The 22,200-nt window shown below is 35.4% G+C and overlaps 1 protein-coding gene and 2 pseudogenes across 11 annotated transcripts in view; 2 read left to right on the forward strand and 1 right to left on the reverse strand.

The window, feature by feature from the left end:
* The window catches only part of VEZT (vezatin, adherens junctions transmembrane protein), a 66,618-nt gene that overhangs the window by 11,316 nt on the left and 33,102 nt on the right, over window positions 1-22,200 (reverse strand). For 4 of the 11 annotated variants that reach the window (XM_074326166.2, XM_074326165.2, XM_074326169.2 and 1 more), the window contains 7 exons: window positions 21,682-21,957; window positions 18,735-18,872; window positions 14,935-15,082; window positions 9,258-9,589; window positions 6,429-6,613; window positions 3,093-3,193; window positions 1,450-1,657 (listed from right to left, as the gene is read on the reverse strand). In XM_074326166.2, coding sequence (XP_074182267.2) covers window positions 1,450-1,657; window positions 3,093-3,193; window positions 6,429-6,613; window positions 9,258-9,589; window positions 14,935-15,082; window positions 18,735-18,872; window positions 21,682-21,957 — 1,388 coding nt within the window. Of the gene's footprint in view, window positions 1-1,449; window positions 1,658-3,092; window positions 3,194-6,419; window positions 6,614-9,257; window positions 9,590-14,934; window positions 15,083-18,734; window positions 18,885-21,681; window positions 21,958-22,200 lie in introns of all 11 variants that reach the window. The other 7 variants (XM_019732160.3, XM_019732159.3, XM_019732162.3 and 4 more) reach the window with 3 other exon arrangements.
* Window positions 5,009-5,108, forward strand: LOC141570247 (U6 spliceosomal RNA; annotated as a pseudogene).
* Window positions 5,193-5,857, forward strand: LOC141570152 (protein kish-A pseudogene; annotated as a pseudogene).

Below are 22,200 nucleotides of genomic sequence, written 5' to 3' on the forward strand. Positions count from 1 at the left end.
TAACCTATTATACACTTCGCTGCTCAAGACTTCCCTTCATTTCACTACAGTGTCCCTCTGGTGTGAGGGTCTGTGTGGTAGGAAGGCTGGCAGGGCTCGAGTTGTCAGAGGAGGATTCAGAGAGAGAGACTGGCAGAGAGGACAGCTTGGTGGAAAAGACAGAATTCTTGGTAAAGGAATCAGCATGAATGTTTTTCATGAATAACAACCGCAAGTTTTTGGAACTATAGTCTAAATGGATAAATGTAACTAGAGGAAGGTATCTATATCAGAAATTGTGGGAAATACAAAACTGATGGACTCATATGATGGAAAGGCTGGACTTGAAACCAGGAAAAGGAGTTTAGATTTAATACAATAAAAAAGGGGCCACCACTATAGGTTTTTAGGATATAGAACCATTATCAATATGCTGTACGAGAAAAATCTGGAAGGCGTATGCAAGGATAGAAGCTATCTTAGAAGCCTAGAAGCTATCTTCTAAGGATAACTTAGAAGAAAAAGGTATTGAAAATGGAAGTCAGCTAAGAGGCTACTATAATACATGAGCATAATCTAATGAGGACTTGGGCTCTAAAGGACGTCAGTGGGAAGAAACGGGAACAATAAAATCAAGAAATGTACATCTAGACAAGGGAGAATGGTAGGGCTCCTAAGAGAAGAAAAGAGAAATCCTAAGGAACTTTCCAGAAGTATAGGTAATGTATAAATTCTAGTGAAAAAGAGAAAAGGAAAAGAAGGCAGTGGTTTTGAGGCTCCATATAGATACTCTAAAATGGAAGGGAAGTCCCACTCTACCTTCTTAGAAATCTGTAAGAATTAATTCCTCAACTAGGAATTAACTAGTTTGTTATTGTCAAGTACTAAGCTTCCCCTCCTCCCATGAAGTTCAAAGAAGGGTGGGAAACATAAAGGAGGTGCAGGATAGTCTTCAGTATTACCCATCATCCCCCTTGGTCCAAATCCAGTATGGTGACAGTGCACTGAAGCACCTTCTGTGCTCCCATCTACTAAAGCGCTCCAATCAATTAAGTAACCTTAATGATGCAGCGAAGCAGCCTACCTCTTAATTCGTTTGTTTCAGTAGTGAACACAGTCATTAACTGTGTTTCACTGAGGTGTACTTATAATATCAACAAAAAGAGAACAGAGTTTAGAATCTTAAATTCATTAAATTTGAAAACAATCTGATTTATTCAACTCACTGCCCATTCTAAACCAAATTTAGTAAAAAAACAAATAACTGATGAAACGTGTGATTTCATATTCCCAGTTTGATTATATACCTACTCTTATTGATCAAATTTATTTTGTGTCTAGAACGAAAAGTGCTATACTTACCGATGGATCCCTAAAATTATAGCCATAAGAAACCTATACTAAAATAAGATTCTCAAGAAAACAGAATCCTACATTGAAATAACCTTTTACTCTGAAGTCAGTGCTTACCATGGTCACTAAATAGAAGTTGCTTCCACTTTTGCCTCTCTGCCTCCGATGCTTTGAATCCTAGCACAGATTTTAATTCTTGGAGTACCCGCTTGGACTCTTCATGCTCACGCTTCTCTCTCTCTCTGTCCTCTTGAGACAAGTAATAAAAATCATCCTTTCTGAAATCACTGTCCATATCTATATCATCTACATAAGCTTCTAATTCCTAAAAATGAATAAAAGAAAAAGCACTTTACTTCGAGCAATTTCCTAGTAGTATTATTCATTGACTTGCACCTACCCATCACCAAGATTTAAAAAGCAGGGCTGTTGGCACAGGTCATTGAAGCACAGTTGGGCAAACAAAGCAAATATATACATAAATCGAAATCTTAAAAAATCTTCACAGTTGATACTAAAAAGGGTTTTGGATAAGAAAGTTTAATAACATCAATCATTACTTTCCTACTGGGATACCATTCTGTAAAATAGTCAAGATTACAGTTATTCACTGTCAAAACCAATCAAAATTGGCAGGGCTGGCGGTTTGGGAAGGTGGTCAGGCATGTTAGTCTTCTTGTGGTAGACATTTCTGGCTTCCCAGGAAGTCTGAACACTGTTCCGTGGATTGAGGACCACCTCATCTATGGCTCTCCCTATCACCAAGGCAGAGGGCAGGATCCTTGCTTACCCAGCCTCCCTCGTAGTTACGGTTCAGGCAAATGACTTGGGATGCTCTAATCACAGGTACCTGGATCAAATCTGATTCAGAAGTGGTGGTTCCATAGTGTAATGGTTAGCACTCTGGACTCTGAAATCTGATTCAGAAGTTTGTTATATAAGAAGCAGGCAACTTGAGGAACCCATTCTGGTAAGGATGGTGGCAGGTCAAGTTTCCAGAGGCAGAGGTTCTGAAGGTAGCATTGATGGAGCAAATGGTAATGTCTGAGCCCAGTGAATTGGCAGTTACGTTGCCACTGGAACAGTTCTTTTGAGTGATTGGAGCTCTTTACCCCAGCGTGGTTCCAGCCTGGTTATCTGGCTGTTTGAAATACTCTGTCAGCTATCTAATATTCTTTAAAAAATTTTCTTGTTTGTTAAACTAAGTAAGGTTGGTCTTCCTTTGCAATTAAAAATACTGAATAGACTATATGACCTCAAGAAAAGAAGTTTTCCTTAGGATGAACAAAATACTCTTTGTTAATATCTAATACAATCATTAAAAAATTGTTTTTGAAAGTGAGGTATAACATACATTCAGTGAAATGCACAAGATAAGTGTACAAGATTTTTACATATGTATACATGCTGGTAATCACTGGTCAGATCAAGATATAAACACATTTCCAGCATCCCAGAAGGTACGTTTCCTATGGCAATAACTTTTAATGTGTTGAATCACTTTTAAGTGTCTAATGAATGGACAATTAGATATAAATAACAGGAAAATCTGCTGGTAGATTCAATGGATTAAAAGTCAAGGCACTAAGAACTAATAATTTGATATATATTCAATACATTACCTTGTGATTTTGAAGCTCATTAGAAATATACATTCAACACTTCTTCAACAATTAACCATGTCACTTACAGAGAAAGGTAGGTAAGCTCTGTATGTGAAACTCTTCTTTAGGGGAACAAAAAGCAATTTGCACCCTTACCTGCTCCTCAGGGATTGGATCTTTGTCTGCAATGTGTAGAGTAGGCTGCAGCAAAGGTACCACAGTACAGCGTGGGTTTTCACATGCTATTTCAGGCTTGCCTTAAAAAGAAACAGGCCACACAAAAAGAAGTAAACATCTAATTAACAACCAAGATATAAAACAGTCCATCACCTCAAAACGTTTGTTTATGTTGCCTCTTTATACCCTATTCCTCCCCCCATATTCAACTCCTAGTAACCACTGATGTTTTCTGTTTCTATTAAATTTTACTCTTTTAAGAATGACATATAACGGGAATCATACAGTAAGTATGTAGTGATTAAAGTCTGGTTTTTTTCGATTAACATAGTACATTAGAGGTTTCTCCATCTTATTGATATATCAGTACTTTATTTCTTATGAAAGACAAAACTAGAGAATAAAGAGCATGAAAACTAAATGCCATGTGTGATCTGGATCTGGACATTAAAAAATATTATTGGATCAATCAGTGAAATTAGAATGGGGTCTGTGGATTAGACAGCAATATGGTATTCCTGATTTAGATGGTATACTGTAGTTATGTAGGGGAATGTCCAGGTTTTTTTTAAAAACAAGCTAACAGAAGTATTTACAGGTAATGGGATTTCATGTCTGTAGCTTACTCTCAAATGGTTCAAAATAGTACCACCAAAGGAATTTATAGACAGATACACAGAGAGAGAAGGCAAATATGATAGAATATCAACAACTGGGGAATCTGGATGAAGGGTACTTATAACTACTCTTGCGATATTCCTGTAATTTTGAAATAACAACAAAACAAAATATGGTTAACTGAAGCACTTGCTTAAAAAATTCAACATTTAAAGTTGTGTAGCCATGGCCACTATGAGTGTTTTAGTGAGAAAAGTTTGTAAATTATTTCTATCTTAATTCATACCATTATCACGTATGAGCAAACACCACATATACAGAGTAGAATTAAGAAATGGCTTATCCCCTACCCAATGATTTGGAGACAATTTTAACAATCATATTTAAGTGACTGACTAAAATTCAACATCTCAGAATATGCTAAGGGGTGGGGTGAGGGTATCTTTTAACACCCAGTGGTTTTCTGAGTGTTTCTATTTACAGAAAATGAACTCAGAAGCTCCAGACTGAAGTCATTTCAAAAAGTTTAATATGCATAAATATTTGTACCAAGTAAAAGTTTTATTTCAGATTTATCCTTTGGAGAAAAAATTACTCACTATTTACATTTGAAATATAAAGAAATCTATTGGTAATATATGAGTAATTAGCATGTTAACATTTCATTTGAAAAAAGTTAATGCTTTTACTATCTAAGGACTTAGCTTGTTTAAGACATTAAACAAAGTATTACATATCTAGCTGTAAACAAAACAATGATTAACAGAATGATAAAGCATTAATAAACATCTTTGGCAGCACTACAATTTCTATACATAAATCTGATTAACCTCATCATAAAGGTCCAAGGGATGAACATGGTAGTGGTCTATGGCACAAGTTTAAAAATTGATATATCAAACATTTACAGTGAAATTAGTAAAAACAAGTATAAAATCTGGGTCAATGAAAGCAGTATTGTGGAAAATTTCAAGATTGCCTTTTTACCCAGCAGTACAAGGCACTCTGACGTTACCATTAAGTAATGGCACTTAGACATTGTAGACCCCTAAAAACAAATATGCAATGCCACCTCTTTGTACACTATTTGATAGCAATTGTACACTATTTTGGAATGACTGAGTATTTTACTTAAAAGCAAAACTCAATTTCTGGCTCCTGAACATCAAACTCATTACTACTCTAACTGGAAAAGAGATTCTGGAAGTTCTAAAAATAAATACTACTATTAAAATCTATCCCTTCATTTAAGTTTTTAAAAAATGAGGTACATGTGCATATTTTGGCAACATGTAGAGTAAAAGTGGAACAATACAGAGATTAGCATGTTTCCTGTGCAAGGATGACATGCAAATTCATGAAGCATTTCATATTTAAAATTAATAAAAATAACAACGATACGATTCAGGAAATTTTCATATCATATTCATTTTCTATTAATAGAATAAGAGCCAAGACTATATTCAATGTCAATGTGTACATGTAAGTTCAACTTTTTCTTTAGTAAACTAAGGAATTTTGTCAAGTCAGTTTCATGAGGACAAGAAATACACCTAATAAAATCCTACAAGAGGGAACAAGCGTGTCTGATAAGAGTATACAAAAGACCGGAAGGGTGATGTGGCTGAGGCTTCGCCAGCCTCACTATGTCTGCCATTTTCAATTTTCAGAGTCTGTTGACTGTAACCTTGCTGCTTATATGTACCCGTGCTTATATCCAATCCTTGGCACCCAGCCTCCCGGACAGAAATAAAACTGGATTATGGGGTATATTTTGGAAGTGTGCCAGAATTGGTGAACGGCAGAGTCCTTATGTGGCAGTATGCTATATAGTTAGTGATGGCCTTCAGCATCCACTTCGTACAGTAGCTTGGAAAAATGCCCGAATTTAATTGCCATCAGATTTCAATAGGAAAAGGGGAATATCTTCAGAAAATGATGGAAAGAATGGTTAACTCTTTTATTTCTGAACATTGGATGAGATAAATTTCCAGCTGCTGTTCTCTGTTTTTGTTATTGGACCAATGTTCTATATAAATAATTAGGATGTAACCATTTAATAATCAAAGAGTTTGTAACAATCAATCTCAGTACTGTTACTACAATATTACATTCTGTAAATGTCATTCTGTCTTGTCAGCTGCCTGTTTTTAGTGAGGTGTCTGTAAGGCACATAGCAGAAAACAAAATTGGTAAATTATTCGAGTTCTTTTCACTGTGAATTGGAAATGATGTATCTTTATAGAATGAGACCTTATATTGGACTAGCTTTTTATTGAAAAAAAGGTTCAATTTGTGTTGGTAAGGATTGCATTCATATTTAATAATGAATGCTTTTCCTCTGGCCACACCATTTTGAGCATTAACCGGAGTACCTCTACTCTTAGCAAACTCTAGTGCATTACAGGTTTTTAAACTATTTAAAATAAGTCTATGCAGTTCTTAACAAAGAAGACAAATGAGATGTAATTTAAAAGTGATATTGAGAAAATGTTCATATTTAGCATAAAAGACTTTAGAATAGCTGACTGGTGTTGTAGCCACTGTAACCTCTCTGGTTAAGTATGTATAAATGTCATAATCATAAATTTGACCAACTAATTGTCATTCTCTAAATAAAACTGCATTCTTAGAATGAAAAGAGCAAAATAGAACAAAAAAAGTATACAAAAGAAATCTCATAGGTACCTTTCTTACCTGTATTTCTTCGTAGCAGTTTGTCCACCTGAGAAATGGCCTCTTCCCAGCAATTGTTGCTTGCTTGAACATGGGGCTGAATTAACTTTAATTTCTGTTCTAGGACTTGATAAGCTTCTGACAATAGTTCTTGGGTTTCTTTCGTACAAACAAGCTTTTCAAGTTCATCTTCAAGAATTATTACCCTGAGTAATAAAGAAAAACAGTGTTATCATGGAGGTTTCTAAAATACAAAATGGAAATTTTTTAAGTTGCAAGGCTTATTTAAGAAATAAGTTTACAAGACAAAAAAAGTTTTGGAGATGCAAGGTGGTGATGATTATACAACTACACACACACACACACACACACACACTTAATGCCACTGAATTGTATATTTAAAAATGTTAAATGGTGAATTGTTTGTTATGTATATTTTACCACAATTTGAAAAGCTTATAAACAATATCCTAAATTTATTCAACAAATATTTCTTGCATACATACTAGGCATTTTATGAATTGAAAGATAAATTTGTCTCCTACTTATAAGAAACTTATAACTGAATCAGGGAAATTATACATACAGAGGGTGCCAAAAAAAATGTATACACATTTTAAGAAAGGAAAAAACTGTATTAAAATTGTAATACTCAATATATACCGTTAACAAAAGATGAACACAAGTCATGTATAGACATTTTTTGGCACCCCTGTTATATAAATATAATACAATATCATAAAAAGTTATAACTAACATTATATTTCCATTTTACAGATGAGGAATTAGGCCCAGAGAGCTGAAGGAACTTGCCCAGAGTCATCCGGCTGGTAAGCTATAAAGTGGGTTAAACCCAGGCACAAAAGTATAAATACCAGAGAGATAAAGACAGTGTTATAAGAATTCAGAAGAGGGGGAATTTACTACCAGCAATGGGTACAGATGGAATCACTAAGAAAGAGATACTTTCGAGGTAGCACTGAAGGATGGATAAAATTTCAGCATGTAGAAAAGACGAGGAAGGTTGTTCTAGATGGAACATGGGAAAGCCAATTTATACAGTCCGGCTTGAAGGAAAAGAGCGAGAAATAAAGACAGAAAAGCAGACTGCAATCAGGTCACAGCAAACTCTTCCTACAGAATGATTTGTATAGACTTTAGTCTAAGCTGCTATGAAACCAGTGCAGATTTACCTCCCTTTAAGTGAGAAAGCAAACATATGCCTCCGAAACCATCAGGCAGTGAGCACTTTGGAGGCGGGAAGAACAGTTAAAGGGTTAATGCCCTAGTTAGGCAAGAGGGAACAGCAAAGGGGCCAAGCTAGGGATAGGAGTGAAACGCAAAACAATTTTTTAGGTAACACTTTTAAAAGTTGTGTGTGGCAGTGCTCTAGAGCAAATCAGATATAATGGTTAGTGACTGGTATACTCCCTAGTTAAGGTATTTTAAAAGGTGATGTTTAGTATATTTCATTTTGGAACAGGAAACATCCCATCATAATCCACAATCCCTGCCCAAGGCACAAAGCTCCGCTTTTTCATTTTCATGTCCATCCAGTGTAGCCCTCTCCCTTGTCTGAGCCACCTTCCCTCATTCTAATGTATTCCAATTATGCTCTGGACATTTCTTATTCTATTGCCAAAAGTTAATTCTTTAGAGATTCTGGCTTTGCCTAATAAACTGTGCCACTGGAGTCTGGTTCTCCTCTGATGATGATCGAACCTTTGCCGCCCACTCAAGTAGAGACTGCCTTACCTCCCACATTCTTGTGGGCAACAGGGCTGAGTCAGGTAAGCGTTCACCTGCTTTCTTAGAAGCAGCTACTGACCACTGGAACATCCTTGCCTTATAGTTTCTTAATTTCTTCCTTTGCCCTCACCTTTACACCAGCCTTATATACCTATGTCAGCCCTTGAACTGATGGGCAAAAACTTGTATCTTCTCAAAATGTCTTTATGATCTTAATTTCCTATCCTTGCACAACACATCCTTCTTCACTCCAATAAACTACTAGCCTTTTGATTTTACTGAGACTTCAAGTCCTTTGGACCCATTTTTTTTTTTTTAAATCTTACAAAATTGATTGTTGCCCTCTCCCTTCTACTTCTTGCCTGGCATCCAGCGTCAAGTAGATAAACTACAGTCTTATCAACTCATTAAATTCCTATGACCTACCTGATTACCAGCACAGCAAGAACCCAACCATTAGATCCAGTCCTCCACTACGAGTGTCTGTTACAGGCAAATCTCACTGGAATGACGGGACGCTAGATTTTACCGAGGCAGAGGACCAACAGTATCATGCAAAGTAGAAGATCAACAATATAAACAATGGACCTTACATTTTACTATTCAACTTGGGCCAAAAACCTTATCCTATGTTACAGAAAAAAGTCCACATCTGCTATAACTTATTTAGAAAAATAGCAATATATTATTCTTCAACTCTATATAATAATACCTCTTAGAATTTCCTGTTCCAATGCTGGCAGATGTTTCTCTTAGATTGCAGGTTGCAGTTTAAGCACCTACTTAAAGAGAGTTAGAACAAGCTCATTCTTCCTACATTTCTCCATTGCAGCTTGCAAATAGAATAAACATCTGCTTTTGTCCTATCAGCCTAGGTTTTCTGTTGAGATCAGGAAAAGTAAAACTATAAATAACTCCCCCAAATTATAGTTCTTACAAATTGTTATTTCTCTGCTACCTTCGTAGCTATAAACCATCCTTCACTCTGCATGCCTGTTTTGCTGCTTCTCTCTAGCTAGGACACAAGCCAACAACCACACTGGCACAAGAATGAAGCTTGCTAATCATGGGGGCATTTCCTTACATGGCTTCTGAACTTACTCATTCAGTAATGCTTTCAGATGGAGCTGCAAGCTGCGTACTGCTGTGTGAACGTTATTCAGTTCTCTTGACTTCTGTTGCGTTTTGGATAAACGCTGGGGTACTGACTGGTGCTGAGTTTCAAAGTACCGATAGAACTCATAGCTGCGCTTAAGCTCGTCCAAGCAGGCAGCATGAGCATGAGGCAGACCCTGAGTCACATCGGATAAAATACGGTGAGGCAGAAGTGCTGGAGTAAGTAAGGGTCCGGGAGGTGCATTCACTGTAGAAAGTAATAGGGCTAACCGTCGGAAGAACTCTGAACTCTGTGCCACCCAGAGTTGGAATAAAACCTAAAAAAAAAAAAAAAAAGAAAAAAGGACTAGATCAATGAAAAATATTGGCCAACAGAAATTTAACTTCTGGTTTACATTTTCCACTTTATCCTAAGTAATGAATAGAGCTGAGCTTGAACTAGCTCTATTAGCCACGCATTTTATATCAAATTATGTAGTCATGGCACATGGGAACTTCTGATCCCAACATAGTAGGAAATACCAGTATATGATTTAGTACAGTTCTACCCTAGCAAGGAAGTGTTGACGGAATGAGACACTCTATTAGGAGTGAATGTGGATGAATTATTTAAAAATGAACCCAGAGGAGAAGACAGTAGGAATATGGACCTATGTAAGTCCAAAGAAATGAGTTATTGATGGATCAAGAAATAGCATAAAAATCAGTTCCGGAGTGTTCATGCCTAGAGATGTCTGGCACGAGAAACTACAAAACCCATTCCTGAGATACACCCTGAATCCAGGCAGCAAAGCATTTTCCAGATACAGTCCTGTTCAAGAGGACAGTATCTTCGAGGGACTCGTGCTTTGGGGAGGTGCCCACCCCCGCCGCCTTGCCTGGCCTCATCCTTGTATTTAATTAAACAAGCCCTTTTTTAACCCCCCCCCCCCAAAAGGACAATATCTTCAAAGCAAACACACACACACACACACACACACACACACACACACACACACACACACACGAGGAAACAATCTAATATGAACAGGAATTAGCAGACAACAAAGAAGACTGAACCAAATTAGATTCCAGTTTTTCATAACCAGGAAAATGGACATTATTTAGACTGTTTTAGTAAATGAATTTTAAAATTATGCAAATAATGAATTAAGATAATTTAATGTAAACTTATTTCACCATTGATGTACTTTTAAAAAATGAACAAGGCCAAAGACATACTTATTTAGGAATTCTTGAATATAAACAAGTTTACCTCATAAATCTTAAATTTCGTGACTACAATGATTTTATTTATTCTTTTATTTGTTCATTCAACAAATATTTCTTGAGCACCTATGATGTGCCAGGCAGAGTTCTAGGTGCTGATAATACAGTAGTGGAAAAAACAAAACACAAAACAAAACCCCAACCTGATGGAGCTTAAAGTAGAGGGGTACTAGATAATAACAAGAAAAAGACAGTTTCTTGTCTGATGGACTATGGGGAAAAGTACAGCAGAGAAGAGGAATAGCGAGTATGTGTTTATGTGGGTATGCATGGGGGCAGGGAGGATGGCGTGGCCAGGAAGTCTCTAAAAGAACTGTAATCTAAAGGAATTGAGCCAGGAGACTATCATCAGGGGAGAGTGGTCAAGGGAGCTGGAGCTTCAATTGCAAAGTTTTGTAGTAGGAGTGTATCTGCCACATCTGAGGAACAAGAAGGTCCATGTGGCTGACAGTAAGCAAGGGGGTGGGGGAGGTGTCGTAAGTGGTGAAGTCACCGAAGTACCTCTGGCTTTTCCTCTAAGAGCAGTGGGAGCCACTGAAGGGTTCTGCGCTGCAGGTGTTAAGATCTGAGTTGTGCTTTACCGGGCTCATTCTGGCTGCTGTGTTGAGACGACAGGGAGGTGAGAGTAGAAGTGAAGAACAGTTAGGTTACTGTAATAACCCAGGTGGAAGTCAACGGTAGCTTGGACCACAGGGGTTAGTGGTAAGAGGTGAGCAGTGGTCAGACTGGATATATTGTGAAAGTAGTAGAACCGAGAATCTCTTGACGGATTTTTTAATGAAAGAAAAAGTGGTATCAAGGATGATTCCAGAGTTTTGGGCCATAGCCATCAAAAGAATCATGTTGGCATAGCTATTGCCACTTTAAAAAAGATGAATTTATTATTTAATCACTACCACATTACCCAATCAAACCCAAACTCAAAAATACACATTTTTGTTTGTTTGTTCTTTTGATAGAGAAGCTGCTCTAGATTAGGGGGTAACATCATTTATGGGCAAATAGGAAACTTTGATGTACAGCATTTTTACAAAATGTGGACTTACTTTGTTTAAGCAGGAAACATATTACTTTATAATAATTTTAAAAACTAGTTAAAATTTTAAACAAAGAAAAAAGAGGAATAAGAACTCTGTCCTAAATATTTTATATATGTCTTCTCAGGATAGTCGCTCTCCTAAGTTTTCCTGAGGGAAGATATAGGAACAATAAAAATAAGTCCAAAATGTATTTTCTTTATGGGACAATGAAGATTATAAAGGAAAACAAAAGGCTCTGATTTACTTGTAAACCATCTTTCTCTACATTAAAAAAATATATTTAATTAATGTCACTCATTTGAGAGAAAATTTTCTTTTAAAATTTAACTTACAAAATCCATTTTAAAATTATTTTTTCTGGGCACAATGGCAAATGTACAAGGGGACAAACCACAGTTTTTGGATATCACAGGGGTTTTCAGCAATTTAGAAACTACTGATCTCAAGGCTTCTTTCAAAGGCTGACATTCCTGGTAACAATGCAACACAATCATCGAGTTTGATTATAGATTAGTTATATGTCAAAATAAAGCAAAAAATCAAAATACTCAAGTTAGTCTGATTTGTAAAACAACATGGGTAAGCAAAGGATCCAGCTACAACCAGCAGCAGGGGTGGGGAGAAAACAGAACAAGCCTCACATTTTAGAGTGGGTCACGTAAGATGCAATTTTAAAAATCTGCTAACTTTTATTATCACTTGCTCTGTCCCAGGCATTGGACTAGCAAATATTTAATCCTTTGGAGGTAAGCATTATAATTATCCCATTTTTATAGACACAGAAACAATGATTTACTTGAGACCCCATCAGCAGTTAAGTGATGGAGCTGGAGTCAAACCTGCAAAATCTGACTCCAGGGGCTTTACTTTCTCTCTTTGCTGCCTATACTTAAGCAGAAAATAAAATTCAGGATCTAACAAGCTTTTAAAACAGTATATCAAAAGCATAAAGAAATAGGGAAATCACTGAGAAATCTTGATGAGTAAACAAAAAATAATTTTAAAGGGAAATGAAGAAATTGGACCATAATTTTCTCCAAATCCTTCTTCAAGAATAATAGCTATTACCACTTTTGGTACTCATTATACGACAAGCCCTGCTGTAGGTCTTTTGTATGTCTTCTCATTTAATCTAACACCTTGAGGGCAGGTATGGTAACCCCTTTTTACAGATGAGGTAAGTTCAAAGAATAACTTATTCAAGGTCAAATGGCTAGTCAGTGTCAGGGCTAAAAATTAAAGCCTAGTTCTGCTCAATTCCAAAGTCCCTGCTTTTTCTTCATTAAGAATCTCTCAAATTGTCCTTTGAAAATAACTTTTCCCATTACAGAGTAAAGCATGGTCATGGTATTGAATCTGGAAGTAAATGGAATTACTTATCTACACTGCTACCACCCTAAAGAGTAGCTATCAGTATCTTGGTATTTTCTTCCAGTCTTTTTTTCAAAACAGAATTGTGGCTATACTGTATATGCATTTATGTATCCTGATTGTTTCACTGCTTTTAACAGACATTTCTCCAAGTATTTATAAAATCTTCACAAGCAAGTTGTACGGTAGCTGCTACACAATGGTTCACCAAGTGGATTTACCATAATTCATCAACCATTCCTTTATTGCTGCACATTAGGCTGTGTTCTATTTTTCATTATAAACAAAGGTAATAAGCAACCCGATACATAAAGCTTTACTATATTTGGAGTCATTGCCTTAAGAAGGATTTGCAGAAGTGGAATTACTGATTCAAAGCATGTATCATTTCTAAGGTTCTTTGTAAGTTAAACTGCATTCTGCAACAACTTAGGGAACCAAGGAAACCTATAAGAAAATAATTGTAGCTTAGGCAAGAGATGATGGCAGCTAGGACCAGGATGGTAGGAAAGGTCATGGAAAAAAAGTAAATGAGTTTAAAATATATTTTGAACGTAGAACTGATACAAAAATCTGACAGACTGGATGTGAGGGGTAAAAAGAGGGTAAGATGGATGGTACCTAGGTTTCTAGCTTAAGAAGTTGTGTGTTGCCATTTATTGAGATGGGTTAGAATGAGGGTAAGAATAAGCCAAGGCAAATTTCAAGTAATAGGAAAGAGAAATAAACAAACAAGAGAATCAAAACATTTATGTGGATCTGAAAATTTTAAAGACATTACAGTTTATACAGTCTCAAAACAAAATGGATCTTGATAAATATGCTGTCAACTACACTTGTACTGATTTTCATGGTATCAAGTGAAGTTTTAAAGACTAGAAACAAAGAAATATCTAAGTGCAGTTTGCTAAATACTGAAAAGAAATTTAAAGATATCAAAAATACTACTGGAATCTTAGTGCACACACTTGTTTTTATAATATGCTCTCACTTTTGTTTTGGTTTTATTTTTTTTCTACTACTAATTCCAAAAGTTTACTAAATGAATGTACCATAAATCATCACCAATCTCATTATTACTGATCTTTTATTTGCTGCCATAGTATCATGAGCATACTTTGAGTATATCTTTGGTTACTTGATGAGATGGATCTGTAAGCTTAAAATTGCTGCAGTAAAGGGGACAGAACTTTGTGAATACTGACTGGTATTCACTGTTATAGTGAAGCAGTTTATATTTTCACTAGTGTGTGAGGTCTCTCTGAATCTTCATTGATAATATCCACTTTCAATATCCTTGGCGAAATGTTTACTTATTATTTTTATTTGCATTTCTTTTATTACTAATAAGTTTGAAAGTTTTATCAGTCATTGGTCATTCCTATTCTTTTGTGAACTGGCAGTTCACGCATCTATCTTCTGTAGGTTTTACATACCTTAGTGCTCTTTACATAGAAAGAATTCAAACGCTTTGTTATAAATAATTGCATATTTTCCTGAGCCTGTTTACATTTAAAGTATGTAGCACTTGAAGTTTAGAAGTTTAATTCTTATGTAGACAAATATATTCTTTTCTGTGGCTATTAATGTATGAAAAAATTCTTGTTCTGAACAAGAATTTTAAAGATTTTCCAAAGGAAGATGTAGATCTTGTAAGTTCTTCACCCATGTTTGTTGAAACCTGGCTAGTAAATAAAATCACTCATATTAGCTTCCTATTAGAGTAAACTCACTTATCTCTAAACTCTAAGAATTTTAAGTATTTTAATGTCAAACTGTAAGTATCTTCTTATCCAATCTTTATGATGCTCTCCGCTTTTAAAGGCAGCTTCACAAACATCAGTAAGGCTATCACATTGATGGAAGTCACCAAACAATGGCAGGTGAATTTACGGTGCACCATTTGTGGTCAGAAAGTACAGGCACTATCCAAGTCCATCTACCTTCTCTTAGCCCTTCCTTCCCTACCACAAATGGCTTACCTTCAGTGCAGGCAGGCTGAAGCCATCAGTCAGGTTATGCGCTTCCTCTTCAGAAATCTGCTCTTCACTAAGTCCCAGCCCCAGCTCCTTAAAAGGCACCACACAGATGTAGTTGGTTACATTGTCACTCTCAGAGTTCAGGGGGTAGGTTAAATTAGGTTAAGGCAATCAACAAAGCCTCTGCATTAAAGCTTAATAATGGGCACAGTAAAACTGGCCAAAGTTGTCTTTTCTAATCTTTATTCTGAATTTTGACTAGAGGAGATTGACATCACTTTAAAAGAAACTAACCTTAAAATGCAATACATTAACATACTCAGATATCTTACAAATACTTGTCAATATTTTTATATCTAAACAATTAAAACTTCAGTTTTTTACAAGTGCTAAAGGGCCAATTTAGTTACTTTTGACAACTATCTTTTGAAACTGTATTGTGCGCTTTATTGTTTCCTGGCTCAGCCCTTACCACCCGCAGTATGTACTTCGCTTTTCCGCCCACCCTGCATACTGCAGGGCATCATTAGCGGGCCATCATCTGAAAATACAGAACTACTGATATAAGTAACAGCCTGCTCTATCTAGTTTGTTTGCCCTAGATAAACCCAGTTCTGTTTGACCCAGTTCTGGTTCTGATTTCCTCTTCCTCATGGGCTACTATCAATATTACTATGTGATTTCCCCCCCTTTAATTGTTTGTTTTTTTAAAGAATTATATCCATATAATTCTTGATATTCAACTATTCTTAGATTTCTACCATATTCCTATTTGGTCATGTTATAATAATCTTTTGATATAGTGTCAGATTGAATCTATAAATATTCTGTTTAAATATTTTGTATCTCCATTTATGAGACTGGTCTATAGTTTTTATTCTTTGTAATATACATCATGTTTTGGTATTGAGATTATATAGTTATCATCATAAATAAAAGATGTAGGGGAGGTTTTCTAACCTTTTCTTTGGTCTGAAATAGTTTTTCCAAAAAAACTATAAAACCATCTGGACCTGGTAGTTACATTTTTTTATTCATTTCATTTTTGAATAAGTAATATACTCACAGGATTTAAAATTCATAAGGTATTAAGGAATACAGTAAAAACTGCTTCCTACCCGTCCCTTAGCCACCTAGTTCCTCTACCTAAAGGCAAAAGCCACCCGTTACCAGTATCTTCTGTATCCTTCAGATAGTTTATGTATACATACATAAAAGCAAGTACAAACATAAATGTGTATGTATATGGGGTTTTATATATATAGACACACACACATGTAGCCCCTCATACACACATATACACAATCCTGGCTACACACAAATGGAAGGGTAGTATAAGGTAGTATAAATACTGCTCTCTGCACTTGGCTTTGTTTTTCATTTAATGATATAACTTGGAGATCATTCCACAGTAATGCATCAAGAACGTTATCATTTTTTATAGATGCATATTTTCCCTTGTTTACATATAACCAGGTGCTTTCTTTTTTAAATGGAGTGGTGTTTTTTTTTTTTGGCTTTTTTTAAAATCACCTCTAAACCCTTCGGTTTTTAAAATTCTTTTTAGGTCAGTTTTAGAGATTTTTGATAAGAAATAATCCATCTCCCCCTACATTTTCAAAGTTGTATATACCAGCCCCATATAATTATTTAAATTTCTTCTACATCTATGGTTATAGGTCTGTTACTACTAGTTTTATATGACACTCAGGCATGCGAGGGTTTATGTATCTTACTGGTCTTTTCAAAGAAATAGTTGGTGGATTCTTTCCAATTCTAATTCCTTAAGGTTTCTTATATAGAGAATTTGACCTGGCCCTTGCCTACCTCTTCATCTCACCTCACTTCACCTCCCAGCTTACTGTGCTCCAGGCATGTTGGTGTTATTTCTGTACTCCCATCATGCTGAATTCACTCCTGCCACCAGATCTTTATACTGGCTGGTCCATCGAACAACTGAAACTCGATCTTGCTCCTCATTCGATAGCAGTTTAAATGTCAGCTCCTCAGAGACGCCTACCCCTACCATTCAATCAAAAGCAGCAACTTACCAAGCACTCTCTATCCTATTCCCCTGGGGTTATTTTTTTCTTTATAGCAAATATCTGAAAATCTTGTCTGTCTACTTTCTTTTCATTACCTCATCCACTAGAAGGCAAGCTCCATGAGAACAAGGATGTTGTCTGTCTTGTTCATTGTTAGGTCCCCAGTGTCTAGATAAGTGACTGGCACAGGGAACTCATGCAATGTGAGGTCTTTGCTCGGCTACCCCTCTTTGTTCGCTGCCCCTCACTAAACTATAAGCTCCCTGAGGCAGGAAGCATGTCTATTAAGTTTACCACTGTATGTCTAGTGAGCAGCATATTGCTTGGCACTGAGCTTATACTCAATAAATATTCCCTGAATGAATAACTACTTGCAGTTCACATGCCACGCTGTCTTTATTTCTTTCAGTATCTTTGCCTCCTTCTACTTGTAATGCAGACTCTTATATCCTCAGGCCGACTCCTACTCATTCCTTGGGGTTAACTCAGGTGTCACTTCACTGAAAGCCTTCTCTGACCCCACAGGCCAAGCAGACTGTCTTCCTATGTTGGAAGGCACACTGGGCACTCACACTATGTTATGAACACTGGCTTATGTATTGACTACACTTAAAAAATCCTTAGAAGTAAACAGTACAAAGTTTTCTCTCTGTCTTCCTAGCCCGTAACAGGCAGGTATTTATTTAGGCCTGGGTGAACTAAATGGACCAATTCTTGACTAAAATGGAAATGCTTTCTCTCAATTTCCAAAGAGGTAGTATAGTATAGTAAATATACATATACATACATACATGTATATATAGAAGGAAAAAGTTTTATATAAGTCCTACAGTCAAGACACAGTTTTACCTCTTACTAGTTGTGTAACACTGAGCAAATCACAACAAATGGAGATTATAGTTTTCTCATAAAGTGGAGTATAAGAAAATTTAGCTGGAAAGGTTTATATAAGATAATGATAGAATATAAAGCACTCTATAAACTTTCAGCATTATGTAATATATTTTATTTTATTACAGGTGTAGTCTTTGCATTCCATTTACTCATAATTCACTTATTAATCTTAACTAAAATAAAGATCTTATGTACTTTTATTTCCTGACTAACAAGACTAATTTTCTGATTTAGAAAATTTAAGTTGTCAATTTATTTGTCTTAAGTCTTTGACTACTCATTATAAGTCAGACACTGTCTAAGCACGTTATATGCACTAATCTATTTGATCTCAACAAAAAAACAGATTAAGTTATTACTGCTATTTTAAAAGTGAATAAAGTGAGATAGAAAGAGTTAAGAAACTTGCTTAAAGTTACCTACGCAGTAACTGATACAGCCAAAATTTAAACATAGATGATCTGACTCAAGAGCCTCTATTTTTTGAAAGGGGAAGGATTTCCTGTTGCTAGTTTATTTCCATGTCATGACACAAATTTACCACATTCAGTAATTGAAAAAAAAAGTCAGAGTTAGCAAAGTCAAGTTCTTTTGACTTTATTCTTTGGACCAGTAAAGGGAGGGACTTCAAATTTTTTACTTGTTAAGAATGAGCCACATGAAAGCAGAAGAACTATCTTCCTGTCTGTTATTGTCATTCCCTGTGGAATGCATTTCCAGTTTTAAAATAGAAGTGATAATGGAAATTAGCTTCACAAGAGGCAATCACAGTTCATAGTTAACTTTTACAGGATGCAACTATAATATCTATATTCAGGACTATGGAAATATTGCTTATTCTTGCATATTGACAAAAAAGGATATTTTTTCAGCATATATAGGGTTGCGAGCCTTGCTGCTTGAAAGTTGGCTCTTACAGTTCTGTAGACAGCTTTCCGAAGCCCGAGGAGATGCTGACTGGGATGCTGTCCAGCTTTATTAAATGGGCAAGCAGCACTGACCCTGTCAAGCAAACTTGAAAAGTAAAATGTGATACAACTGTACAGGTGTCCTAAAGTTTTTGTTTCCTAAATCCACAATTCTATTAAACTTAGAAAAAAGTTCCTTTTGCATGATTTTCATTAGAAAGTGATTATAAATATCCCAACTCATAAATAGCCAATCCCTTTTACATATATAGCCACCAGGAAAAAAAGCAAATGAAAAATTAAAATCCCAGAGAGTAAAGGCTTCCTCATATATGGGGAAATAAAGAATTTTAGCTGAAATATAGTAAAAATGTAGGAATATTTATGTAAGAAATTGCAACTTTTTTATATAGATTCTCTACTTGGTAAAATATACGAAAGTGGTACTACTTTACATTTATTTTTCAAAACCTGTATGTACAGTAAGTATGAAAGCCTTAATTATAAACACTTTCACATTTCTTAATATGCGTTTACATATGTTCATCAGTCATATTTTTGGTCACTTGTACAGAACAATCAAATACTGTACAGAAATGCATTCTGTACATTCATAAAAGTAGGGTAAAATGACTTACCCACCTGCTGCCACTGGCACTTACCTACTCAAAATGAAGTAGGGGACGCAGAAAGATAACAGGACCAGTGGCCAACAGGGGAATGCGAGTAGAAAGGCAAAGTAAGGGTTACTATGTAGTAGCGTAGCTACTCTCAAAACTGTTGAAGAGGAAGCACATTCCAAAAGATAAATGGGGAATACCTATTTACAACAATGACATATAATCAAACTACAAATGATTAAATATTACATAGTTATCAGATAATAGTTTTTTTCACCTAACCAGTAACCTCTCCCAATAGCAAAACAAAATATTGGAATTTATAATTTTTACACTATAACCATAAATTTGTATAACAAGACATCAAACACAAAACTTTAAAAATAATAAGCCAATCTATTTTAAAATACATCCAGGCATTAAAAATCTATTAAAAAACCAATAAACAATGACTGATGGGCTTATTTTAAACTAAGGGAATGAGGCAAAGAAAGGTTAAATTATTTGCTAGAGAGGACAAATTGAGGCAGAAGGAAACAGCATTCACATTTTCAACATATGGCTGTTGTTTGTGCTCTATTCTATTTACTAAATAAGTTTTAAAAACTAAAAATATTATGACTCAAGATTTATTATTCCTCATAATTTTTTTCCAATCAATTCTGTTAGATGACAAGTGAAGCGCAATTTGTTCCAACATTTCTTCTGCCTGTCTGCATCTGAGCAGACAGAAGTCATAATCGAGGTAAGTCATGTCTATGCAGCCCACTTTCGCTCTTTATGCCTATTCATGCGTAAAAGCTGGACAATGATAAAAGGCACAGAATCCTCCAACATGCCTGAGCATTAACTGGACATGTAGCCACTTTACTTAACCAGTCAGTCCTCTCAATAAACTACTGTGCAAGTCAAGAATGAAATGCAGCTCTTTCTGATTCTTGGCTTGATTTTTAACTTTTAAAACTTGTCATTCAAACAACTTAATATTTGCTAAGCTCTATCATCAAGAAGTGGACTTTAACTACAATGGAAGGACAAAAATTAAGAGACAGTGAGGACTGTTTCATTTTCAATTGAGCAGAAAGAGACGTAATAAAATCTCCCCTGTGTCTCAGAATTGTTTAAATACTGTTCTGGAACACAACAGAGTGAAGAATGAAATGACTACTGGAGATTCTTCCACTTCCCTGTTGCATGATTTTTTCAGATACAGCTTTTATGTTAAGACTGTTTCAGTAACATTCTAGAGCAGAGCACAGTGAAGCATATGGTGACTACCAGAGAGTCTCCACTTCCCCTTTTCATGATTTTCCAAATACAACTAATTAAGAACAATAATTACTCTTCACCATATACTTACTTTCTCCCACCTATAGATTTCAAAGGTTACGTAAGTTACATAAATTATTAAATACAGTAAAACTGTCATCTGTTAAGTGTTTAGCAGGCAGCTTTGCGCTGGAAACAGGCTTTAGCATCAGATGGAATGGATGTGAACATTTGCTCTTCCATTTATAATTGTATGCCTTTAGTTGTATGCAAAATTACCTAGGATAGTACATGGGACATAATTGGTGCTCAGTAAATATAACTTTCCCTTAATTAATAGAATAAATAGTCTATCTATTCTGTAGCTTAATACAATTACAGCTAAACTGGTGAATATTTCATTTCCCATTTGCATGATATTCTGAGAGTATCAATGCCATAATATCTAACATTTACCTAAAAAGTATTATTCTTATTGCGGTGATTACTTTCTAAGTTATATAAATATCTAATTACCATGTTGTACACCTGCAACTAATGTCAACTGTAATTGAAAAATAAAAAGATAAAATTTAAAAGAATAAAAAAAGTATTAATACATGGCAAGATTTTTCAAAATGAATGTATGTCAGATACATCTACATTTAAACAGAGGAAAGAGAGCATCTGACAGGCAATAAAGAGAACAAGCACTTACTGGGTAACTTTGTATGGTAAGTTCAATGTTAGAATCTATTTATAATCTCATATAATCACATGGTAACACAGAAATAATCATGATTCTCAAAGCACTTGGTTTCTCAAAGCAGATAAGCAGAATCATACTACATATTAAACCTAGCATATAATACATTTATTCCTTCACTTAGCAGTTAGTAGACTTTAATAAGTACTAAAGAGAAGCCTACTTTTTTCTGTAAATGCAACACAGAAATAAAAATAGATAATAAATATTCTAATTTAACTATGTAGTAGAAAAGAATTATTTAAAAATAACATGAAAAATGAACTCACAGTGTAAATCCTCTGGAAATGACTTCAGTTTCTTGAATGAGACGTAACGCTTTTCTCACAAGGTTAGTAAAAGCTCGGCTATTTGTTGCTGTATCTTCCAAACGGACATTGTATTTTTTTAGGGTTACTTGTAGTTTGGCTGTCCTCCATAATCTCAGAGCTCTTATGATCAGATAAACAAATAGAATCACTCCCCATAGCAGCCAGGAAGATACAATCCACCAAGTGGGAAGCATAATGAGCAAACTAATGAAGGCAAACAGCACTGAGACATCCCTATAACAGAGAAACCAAGAAAATGATATCCATAAGACTAGAGAAAGATGAGTTACTTTACCAGTAATTTAGGTTTACTACAATAAATAAAATGCTAGCTTCTTTGTAACGCATGCCTTAAAAAATATGATGTTTAAAAAACTCATGTGAAATAATTAAAAAATATCTAGCAACCAGACATTAGTGCTTAGGTACTAAAATCTGAACCAATAAGTTTAGGTAAAGGACATAAGAAATAGGTGC

This window comes from Rhinolophus sinicus, chromosome 1 (assembly GCF_057876585.1).
Source record: "Rhinolophus sinicus isolate RSI-liver-muscle chromosome 1, RSI-T2T, whole genome shotgun sequence".
Classification (NCBI taxonomy): Eukaryota; Metazoa; Chordata; class Mammalia; order Chiroptera; family Rhinolophidae; genus Rhinolophus; species Rhinolophus sinicus.